This window comes from Poromitra crassiceps (genome assembly GCF_964638095.1).
Source record: "Poromitra crassiceps genome assembly, chromosome: 16".
NCBI classification, from domain to species: Eukaryota; Metazoa; Chordata; class Actinopteri; order Beryciformes; family Melamphaidae; genus Poromitra; species Poromitra crassiceps.
Window position 1 is genome coordinate 19,933,072 of NC_139645.1, and position 12,002 is coordinate 19,945,073.

The 12,002-nt window shown below is 41.5% G+C and overlaps 1 protein-coding gene across 2 annotated transcripts in view; it reads right to left on the reverse strand.

Moving 5' to 3' along the window:
- LOC310791305 (uncharacterized protein) overlaps positions 1 to 12,002 on the reverse strand; it is a 69,386-nt gene that overhangs the window by 4,743 nt on the left and 52,641 nt on the right. For both annotated transcript variants that reach the window (XM_083652992.1, XM_083652993.1), the window contains exons 15-16: positions 10,783 to 10,956; positions 9,418 to 9,591 (exon numbers count right to left, since the gene is read on the reverse strand). In XM_083652992.1, the coding sequence (XP_083509118.1) occupies positions 9,418 to 9,591; positions 10,783 to 10,956 (348 nt within the window). The remainder of the gene's footprint in view (positions 1 to 9,417; positions 9,592 to 10,782; positions 10,957 to 12,002) is intronic.

The following is a 12,002-nucleotide window of genomic DNA, read 5'->3' on the forward strand; positions in this document are numbered from 1 at the left end:
ACACAGTGTACTCTATGTGATACACAGGTATACACAGTGTACTCTATGTGATACACAGGTATACACAGTGTACTGTATGTGATACACAGGTATACACAGTGTACTCTATGTGATACACAGGTATACACAGTGTACTGTATGTGATACACAGGTATACACAGTGTACTCTATGTGATACACAGGTATACACAGTGTACTCTATGTGATACGCAGGTATACACAGTGTACTCTATGGGATACGCAGGTATACACAGTGTACTCTATATGATACACAGGTATACACAGCGTACTCTATATGATACACAGGTATACACAGTGTACTCTATATGATACACAGGTATACACAGTGTACTCTATGTGATACACATGTGTACACAGTGTACTCTATATGATACACAGGTATACACAGTGTACTCTATATGATACACAGGTATACACAGTGTACTCTATATGATACACAGGTATACACAGTGTACTCTATGTGATACGCAGGTATACACAGTGTACTCTATATGATACGCAGGTATACACAGTGTACTCTATATGATACGCAGGTATACACAGTGTACTCTATATGATACACAGGTATACACAGTGTACTCTATGTGATACACAGGTATACACAGTGTACTCTATGTGATACACAGGTATACACAGTGTACTCTATATGATACACAGGTTTACACAGTGTACTCTATGTGATACACAGGTATACACAGTGTACTCTATGTGATACACAGGTATACACAGTGTACTCTATGTGATACACAGGTATACACAGAGTACTCTATGTGATACACAGGTATACACAGTGTACTCTATTTGATACACAGGTATACACAGTGTACTCTATGTGATACGCAGGTTTACACAGTGTACTCTATGTGATACGCAGGTATACACAGTGTACTCTATGTGATACACAGGTATACACAGTGTACTCTATTTGATACACAGGTATACACAGTGTACTCTATGTGATACACAGGTATACACAGTGTACTCTATGTGATACACAGGTATACACAGTGTACTCTATGTGATACACAGGTATACACAGTGTACTCTATTTGATACACAGGTATACACAGTGTACTCTATGTGATACACAGGTATACACAGTGTACTCTATGTGATACACAGGTATACACAGTGTACTCTATGTGATACGCAGGTATACACAGTGTACTCTATGTGATACACAGGTATACACAGTGTACTCTATGTGATACGCAGGTATACACAGTGTACTCTATGTGATACGCAGGTATACACAGTGTACTCTATGTGATACGCACGTATACACAGTGTACTCTGTGTGATACGCAGGTATACACAGTGTACTCTATGTGATACGCAGGTATACACAGTGTACTCTATGTGATACGCAGGTATACACAGTGTACTCTATGTGATACGCAGGTATACACAGTGTACTCTATGTGATACGCAGGTATACACAGTGTACTCTATGTGATACGCAGGTATACACAGTGTACTCTATGTGATACGCAGGTATACACAGTGTACTCTATGTGATACGCAGGTATACACAGTGTACTCTATGTGATACGCAGGTACACACAGTGTACTCTATGTGATACGCAGGTATACACAGTGTACTCTATGTGATACACAGGTATACACAGTGTACTCTATGTGATACGCAGGTATACACACAGTACTCTATGTGATACGCAGGTATACACAGTGTACTCTATGTGATACACAGGTATACACAGTGTACTCTATGTGATACGCAGGTATACACAGTGTACTCTATGTGATACACAGGTATACACAGTGTACTCTATGTGATACACAGGTATACACAGTGTACTCTATGTGATACACAGGTATACACAGTGTACTCTATGTGATACACAGGTATACACAGTGTACTCTATGTGATACACAGGTATACACAGTGTACTCTATGTGATACACAGGTATACACAGTGTACTCTATGTGATACACAGGTATACACAGTGTACTCTATGTGATACACAGGTATACACAGTGTACTCTATGTGATACACAGGTATACACAGTGTACTCTATGTGATACGCAGGTATACACAGTGTACTCTATGTGATACACACACAGTGTACTCTATATGATACACAGGTATACACAGTGTACTCTATGTGATATGCAGGTATACACAGTGTACTCTATGTGATACACAGGTATACACAGTGTACTCTATGTGATACACAGGTATACACAGTGTACTCTATGTGATACACAGGTATACACAGTGTACTCTATGTGATACACAGATATACACAGTGTACTCTATGTGATACACAGGTATACACAGTGTACTTTATGTGATACGCAGGTATACACAGTGTACTCTATGTGATACACAGGTATACACAGTGTACTCTATGTGATATGCAGGTATACACAGTGTGCCACTAGGAAAGCTCCAGGATTTGAGTATACCCACTTAAAATTACAGTTATGTGACAGTTTTAGGCCTATATTATTTAAAGAGAGAGAGAGAGAGAGAGGGATGGTGAGAGAGAGTGAGAGAGAGAGAGAGAGAGAGAGAGAGAGAGAGAGAGAGAGAGAGAGAGAGAGATATAGGTTCCCTATAGGCCAGTGATTATCAACCTCTTTCATATCAAGGACCCCTCATTTAGTCCACATCAGGGCAACAGACCCATTTGATGAGATGTTGTCTCTCAAACCCAAATGTGAGAATATTTCTAGATGACTGTTGTCCAGAGCTCCTTGACTCTCTGTATTGTAGATAAATAACAGTGAAACTATGATCCAAACAGTCATTGTGTTAACTTCATGTAAATGAAATAATAGACCTCCAGGCCCCATCCAGGACCCCCCTGCTGTGTGTGATAACAAATCTCACTCCAAGCTGAAACTTACAGTAAACCCACTACAATTAATGACTACACCACTGATTTCACCAACAACTGTAACTAACTAGTCCTTTTGCAGCATAGCCTAGGTACAGTGTAGACCAGTGATACTCAACTGGCGCCCCGGCGCCCCCTGTGTGGCCCACGATGGAATTGCATTTTTTTTTTTTTTCTTTTTTTTTTTACAGTGCATCTGAACGCAACATGCAAGATACCCGCTGAATAAGTGTGCAAATGTTCATGTCATTCTGACCTATATATATATATATTAATCTTTATAAATCTTTATTCAGGAGTTCACAGGGGATCCATAGAAAAACATTACATACTGACATAAAAAAAGAACATAAAAGAGGCCTACATTTAAAAGAATCAATGCAGATACAAGAATAGGCTCCTGCGCCAGTGGCGCCGTAGACTGGAGCTGAATCTATATGAGCTTTTGGCCGGGTCTGTTAGCTTCATTATGATGTCATTGACAGAATCATTCAGGCGACACATAAAACTGTACATTAGGTTCCTGAGAAGCGCTTTGAAGGTAGGTAACCCCAGACTAACAAATAGTGTGCTGGCGCTGTGCCATCTAGGCACACGCAGGAACAGTCGCAGTGCATCATTGTATGCTACGTTTAGTCTCTGCATGGACTTGGCCTTATAACAGTCCCACAGGTGAGCAGTATAAAGAGGAGAGCAGTACGCTCTAAATAGAGAAGCCTTGACATCATCAGAACACATGTAGAATTTCCTCTTAAGCATGTTTGCTTGTGTATAGAGTTTATTGCATTGTCGATATATGTTCCTGTCTGATGACAGGTCATCAGATATAAAGTGACCCAGGTATTTAGTCTCCTTGCACACATTAAGAGTTTTACCACTCAAGACAAATGTGGGGAAAGCAGACTTTCTATCCTGTCTTGAGCGTACGATCATGATGTTGCTTTTTTCAGCATTATACTTGATGTCACTTAACACATTCAGTGCCAGCGACGCCATATGGCGTCATTAGAAATTTACCGTACAGTGCCAGCGACGCCAAATGGCGTCATAACTCGATTTTTTTTTTTTGACGGGGGGGTGTCGATCTATGCCTCTTACATCGCCTCTTACAATATTCAGAGGTATTGAATGTGTCTAACCTATTTTACAGAACCCTTAGGTGGCGACAGCGCTCTCCAGATGAGAGAACGTGGAGTGAAACACACAGAAGAAGTCATTGGGGGGAAGGAAATCGCATCGCATCCGTCCGTATGCAGCGGCTTCATTGAAGCAACGTTTAGCTGTGCCCCTGCAGCAGCCAATCTGCTATCACAATTGAGCACCTCGATGTCCGCTGCAACAGCCTCCGTGTCCGCTGCAACACATGATCAGCCGTGGATTTGTTATTATTCTCAACTCGAAGCATGGGAGCTGGTACACGCGGCTGTAAAAAAGCAGGATCTAGCTGACTTTTTCAGTGCTGAGCACAGGCAGAGAAAACGAGAAAACAGCAGAGCAGAGAGACACTCCTCCCACAACGGGGGGGGGGGGGGGGAGGAGGAGGGGGGGAGGTGGGCACGCAGAGCCAAGTACACAACACAGACCCAGACAGCAGGACAGGGTTGGCAAACGCAAGCCAGAATATCCGATGCCCACCAGCAGCAAAAGATCAGCAAGAAGCTGCAACCAGCAGCGCATGCAGGCGCCAGCGCTGCTGGTTTCAGCTAAAAATATTATTCTTCCAAACAAAATTCCCTTGCCTTCACTGTTTTATTGAAGGAAATTATTTTTGAGGTGTGACTACATCAGAAAATTAGCTTCAGAGTCAGTGATGTGCTTGAAATGTTTAATTTCACAAAAGGCTCATTATCTCAGCTCGTAGAAAAAAAGCTCTGTTTTTCGTTCGATCAAGCTATCTTCTCCGGCTCATAACTAAAGAACGGAAAATGGGATCAATAAACTTTTTTTTGCAGGTGATAGAAGAGAGTCTCATCGTTATTTGTGCGTGTTCAGTGTTTACATAGTAATTATTAAAGAAATTATATGACTGTTTTAAAATGCATTGCGGCCTATGTGGCACAGCAAGCAACCTTTTGCCCAAGGGCCGTGGCACTGAAAGTGTTAAGGCACCGTATTCAGAGCATATGGACAGTATCTCTTGTAGCCCAGCACTGCATGGGGAGAACGCTACCAGATCGTCCGCGTACATAAGGTGATTGATAACAGTGTCACCTATAATACAACCAGTTTTGCAGTTGTTTAAGCGGTTGGACAAGTCGTCCATGAAGACGTTAAATAAATAGGGTGAGAGGATTCCTCCCTGTCTAACGCCGTTACTGACTGTAAAGCCAGCAGAGACGGAGCTGCCCCATCTAATTTGTACAAGCTGGTTTGCGTACCAGAAAGCTAGTATGCGCACAATGTATTTGGGTACCCCTCTTTGATACAGTTTCTGGAACAGTTTGCTATGATTGATCCGATCAAAAGCCTTGGAAGAATCAATGAAGCAGAGGAACATAGTTGAGTTTAAACTCAGGTACTTGGATAAAAGTTCCTTTAGAGCAAATATGCACATGTCAGTTCCATGTTTACGTTTGAAACCGAACTGATTGTGGTTAGTGGAGAGATATATTTCTATTCTGTTCAGAATGATTGACTCCAAGACTTTAGACAGCATACTGGCCAGGGCAATTGGTCTGTAATTGTCCTTACTATTGATTTTGCCAGTCTTGTCCTTAATGACAGGCACAAGCTGGACAGCTATCATGGATTGAGGAAGAACGCCATGCTTAAAAAATCCGGTGAAACAAAGTGCGAGGAGACGGATTGTCCTCCGACTGGCATGTTTCAAATGCTCCGGCGTAATGAAATCAGATCCGCAGGCCTTATTGCATTGCAGCTGTAGGATGGCTTGCTCGACCTCACTGGACAGAACGACAGGGTTCTCAGTAGAGTCAACCCTGTCAGGCACATACAGGTCATTTTTAATACAATTAAACAATTCAAAGTAATGCTGTCTCCATAATTCTGCAATGTTGTCTGAGCCACATACACCATCGATGTCCGATGGCAGTGGAGCTTTACAATTATTCATGACTTTAATCTCCTTCCAGAAACCACAATAGTTATGCTTGCTGAGATTATTAGCCAGGGAGTCAGCCCTCATAGTGGCCTCGTTCCTGCTTATAAATCTCACAGCAGCTTAAATCTAGCATTAGTGCGCTTTTTGTTTACAAATAAGGGCCCATGCCTGATTCTACCAGCAGCAGCCCATACTTTAAACGCCTGTCTAGCTGCAGCGTGGAGCTCTGCAGCATGCATATTCCATCCAGGCTTTATCTGTTGGGGACGCCTATCCTTACCTTTTACTAGGGTCTTACTGGATTCATAGAGACGTTCGACTACAGCATCATACATAGAACACAAGGCATCACAGTGCAATTCACTTTTACAATTGATATCACAGCATAGCAGCGCTTCCATAGGGAGTTCTATAGCCTCGCGGAGAATATCAGTAATGTTGGTATAGCTTCTGATATTCTCACTCGTAAGGCCTGACCAGTCTAGCTTACCTGCCCACACTCTGTTGTTTTCAACGCTAAGTCTGGGTATGTTCTCGATATTTAGGCTCATAGAAAACGGGATATGATCCGATGTAGCTAAATCATAACAGATTTCTATGTTACTCAGCGAGGCATGCGCATCCGCCGTAGAGATGCAATGATCAAGCCAAGATACAGTGTGCCACGCATCACTGACATACGTGTAGCTGTTTGCGGGCAGTAGCATTTGACTAGAGATATTCAGGTTGTTATCCCTGCAGAATTGCAGTATTAGCAATACTCCACTTCTGTTATAGCATTTCAGTCTGGAATATGGAATATCTTTCAATAATCTATGATTCAGCTTCTAAATTGTCAAATACCGCCGTCTGCTTGCTACCCAGGCACTTATGTATGTACTTAACCTAACTAACTTAACCTAACTAACTATCCGGTGTGCACAACATTGTCAGACTAAACTCCGGCTGACACCCCAAAAACCTACAATCCGCTGCAGAAAAATGTATATTGTTTGTTTATTAACTGGCCCCTGGCCTTCTATCATTTCATGAAAGTGGCCCCCAGGCAAAGCAAGTTGAGTATCCCTGGTGTAGACCACTAGTTGCATTTTACAGTGATGTTACAGTCAGCAACAGTCCAATAGGTTTGATAAGCGTATAGCAGCTTCACATGCCTCAGAGAAACACCATCCTCAACACAACTGCCCAGCGCCACAAGGCAGCACATCGTCTTTGTACTGTACATGATGCACACATCATGAAATAAGACTAACTATACAAACACTGAAACACATTCACACCACACACTGAAACACATTCACACCACACACTGAAACACATTCACACCACACACTGAAACACATTCACACCACATTCACACCACACACTGAAACACATTCACACACTGAAACACATTCACACACTGAAACACATTCACACCACACACTGAAACACATTCACACACTGAAACACATTCACACCACACACTGAAACACATTCACACCACACACTGAAACACATTCACACACTGAAACACATTCACACCACACACTGAAACACATTCACACCACACACTGAAACACATTCACACACTGAAACACATTCACACACTGAAACACATTCACACCACACACTGAAACACATTCACACCACATTCACACCACACACTGAAACACATTCACACCACACACTGAAACACATTCACACCACATTCACACCACACACTGAAACACATTCACACCACACACTGAAACACATTCACACCACACACTGAAACACATTCACACACCACACACTGAAACACATTCACACACTGAAACACATTCACACAACACACTGAAACACATTCACACCACACACTGAAACACATTCACACCACACACTGAAACACACTCACACACTGAAACACATTCACACACTGAAACACATTCACACCACACACTGAAACACATTCACACCACACACTGAAACACATTCACACCACACACTGAAACACATTCACACCACACACTGAAACACATTCACACCACACACACTGAAACACATTCACACAACACACTGAAACACATTCACACCACACACTGAAACACATTCACACCACACACTGAAACACATTCACACCACACACTGAAACACATTCACACCACACACTGAAACACATTCACACCACACACTGAAACACATTCACACCACACACTGAAACACATTCACACCACACACACTGAAACACATTCACACAACACACTGAAACACATTCACACCACACACATGAGCACAACATGGCGGCCAAAAAACACAACAGCACATTAGGCAACGCAGTCTTAACAAAGCCATTATGTATATCAAATATCAATTCCATGCCCTACCTATTAACATCAGTGTGCTCGATCCTGTCCTGTCCAGTCTGTGTCCAAAGACAAATAAAGTCTCTCCTTTGTGATGGCCATCAACATAAAGGCTTGAAAAATATAAAGGTGTGTGATACTAACGCTAAGACATTTGTTTTATGTCCATTTGACCTGTAGATATTGACATGCATCTAGCAAGGAAATTGAACTTCCGCGGTTGAGACGCTTTGACACGGAACAGGCCACTTTGAGCAGAGCAGAGGGGAGGTCCTTCTCTCACACCATGCCATAATCACTTGCCAGTAGGGGGAGAACCCCTCTATAGAAAATGGGCCGGCCCGGTGCAGCGCTGCCCCAGTGAAGTTCATTATTACTATAATTAAAAAAAAAATCTGCAGTCCGGTCGGCCCATAACGCACACCGGCCCTTCTGGCATTTGCCAGAACTGCCAGATGGCCAGTCCAGGGCTGGTGATGGTGGATTTCATATGGCTCTATTAGAGACATAGATGTTACAGCAACATCTAGTAAGGCTGAAGATCTTTAAATGAAAGTTGTCTGATCTATTCAACTTTATTACAAGTCCAAAATTAACCCTTTGAACTTGACAGGAATAGTTATTTTTACATATAAAACTCTATATTGCCTGATATTAACAATTTTGTGATTCTAACATTTTCAGCCATATCAACCGGCCAGCACTAATAATAGTTATTGTTTATTCTTGAGTTTTACAAACGTTTGTACAGGTTTTCTGAAGAAGAGATCCTCGTGTAAACTCCTTGTTTAAAAAGAGTTACATGTTGGATTCTCATTAGTGCACTGTTCTGAAATTAGTTATGATCATGTAAAAACTGTCCCAAGGATCTGGTTTGTGTTTTCATTTCAGTGCTGGACTCAATGTGTGACAGAATGTGATAAATCCTTTACTTTAGGTTTCAACAACAGAGGCAGTAAAGAGAGGAGATGATGCAATATTCTAGCACAGGATAGAAACTAGATGTGATAAATGTTGGTATCTCAGCTGCTTTCAAAACTCACATCAGCAGGAAAATACAGAGGTCAGGTATTTTCACTGATATTAATGTGCATGTAAAGCCACATTTAAATGGTGGTCTGTTGAACAGTATCAGTAATACTGACCTGAGAGTTTCCAGTCTGCAGTGTGGACTCTCTAATCCAACAGAGACCAGCTTCACTCCAGAGTCCTGTAAGTCATTGTTACTCAGGTCCAGCTCTCTCAGACTGGAGGACTGGGAGCTGAGAACTGAGGCCAGAGCTTCACAGCTTCTCTCTGACAGCTTACAGTCACTCAGCCTTGAACATGAAAAGACAAGACAATATGATTATTTTATCATTTCAGTCACACAACTCACATAAACTGATTATTAATGAATGCAAATATAGATACAGAGTTCAGTATAGCATCTAGGCTCTGATGATGTCATTCCCTGTAGCACTGGTTCAAAAACATAAAGGCTTGATCAATATAAAGGCGCGCAATACTAACGTTAAGATGTTTGTTTTATGTCCATTTGACCTGTAGATATTGACATGCATCTAGCAAGGAAATTGAACTTCCGCGGTTGAGACGCTTTGACACGGAACAGGCCACTTTGAGCAGAGCAGAGGGGAGGTCCTTCTCTCACACCATGCCATAATCACTTGCCAGTAGGGGGAGAACCCCTCTATAAAATTGGCCCGGCCCGGTGCAGCGCTGGGCCAGTGAAGTTCATTATTACTATAATTTTTATTTTTTTCTGCAGTCCGGTCGGCCCATAACGTACACCGGCCCTTCTGGCATTTGCCAGAACTGCCAGATGGCCAGTCCAGGCCTAGTGATGGATTTCATATGGCTCTATTAGAGACATAGATGTCACAACATCTAGTGAGGCTGAAGATCTTTAAATGAAAGTTGTCTGATCTATTCAACTTTATTACAAGTCCAAAATTAACCCTTTGAACTTGACAGGAATAGTTATTTTTACATATACAACTCTATATTGCCTGATATTAAAAATGTTGTGATTCTAACATTTTCAGCCATATCAACCGGCCAGCACTAATAATAGTTATTGTTTATTCTTGAGTTTTACAAACGTTTGTACAGGTTTTCTGAAGAAGAGATCCTCGTGTAAACTCCTTGTTTAAAAACAGTTACATGTTGGATTCCCATTATATAATTAGTGCACTGTTCTGAAATTATGATGATGCAAAAACTGTCCCAAGGATCTGGTTTGTGTTTTCATTACAGTTCTGGACTCAATGTGTGACAGAATGTGATAAATCCTTTACTTTAGGTTTCAACAACAGAGGCAGTAAAGAGAGGAGATGATGCAATATTCTAGCACAGGATAGAAACTAGATGTGATAAATGTTGGTATCTTAGCTGCTTTCAAAACTCACATCAGCAGGAAAATACAGAGGTCAGCTCTTTTCACTGATATTAATGTGCATGTAAAGCCACATTTAAATGGTGGTCTGTTGAACAGTATCAGTAATACTGACCTGAGAGTTTCCAGTCTACAGTGTGGACTCTCTAGTCCAACAGAGACCAGCTTCACTCCAGAGTCATGTAAGTCATTGTTACTCAGGTCCAGCTCTCTCAGACTGGAGGACTGGGAGCTGAGAACTGAGGCCAGAGCTTCACAGCTTCTCTCTGACAGCTTACAGTTACTCAGCCTTGATGGATATGAAAAGATGAGGAAATATGATTATTTTATCATTTTAGTCACACAACTCACATAAACAGATTATTAATGAATGCAACTATAGATACAGAGTTCAGTATGGCATCTAGGCTCTGATGATGTCATTCCCTGTAGCACTGGTTCAAAAACATAAAGGCTTGATCAATATAAAGGTGGGTGATACTAACGTTAAGACGTTTGTTTTATGTCCATTTGACCTGTAGATATTGACATGCATCTAGCAAGGAAATTGAACTTCCGCGGTTGAGACGCTTTGACACGGAACAGGCCACTTTGAGCAGAGCAGAGGGGAGGTCCTTCTCTCACACCATGCCATAATCACTTGCCAGTAGGGGGAGAACCCCTCTATAAAATTGGCCCGTCCCGGTGCAGCGCTGGGCCAGTGAAGTTCATTATTACTATAATTTTTATTTTTTTCTGCAGTCCGGTCGGCCCATAACGCACACCGGCCCTTCTGGTATTTGCCAGAACTGCCAGATGGCCAGTCCAGGCCTGGTGGTGGATTTCATATGGCTCTATTAGAGACATAGATGTCACAGCAACATCTAGTGAGGCTGAAGATCTTTAAATTAAAGTTGTTTGATCTATTCAACTTTATTACAAGTCCAAAATTAACCCTTTAAACTTGACAGGAATAGTTATTTTTACATATAAAACTCTATATTGCCTGATATTAATAGTTATAATAGATATTAATATATATAGTTTATTCTTGAGTATTGCTTTTACAAACTTTTGAACAGGTTTTCTGAAGAAGAGATCCTCGTGTAAACTCCTTATTTAAAAAGAGTTACATGTTGGATTCTCATTAGTGCACTGTTCTGAAATTAGTTATGATCATGTAAAAACTGTCCCAAGGATCTGGTTTGTGTTTTCATTTCAGTGCTGGACTCAATGTGTGACAGAATGTGATAAATCCTTTACTTTAGGTTTCAACAACAGAGGCAGTAAAGAGAGGAGATGATGCAATATTCTACCACAGGATAGAAACTAGATGTGATAAATGTTGGTATCTCA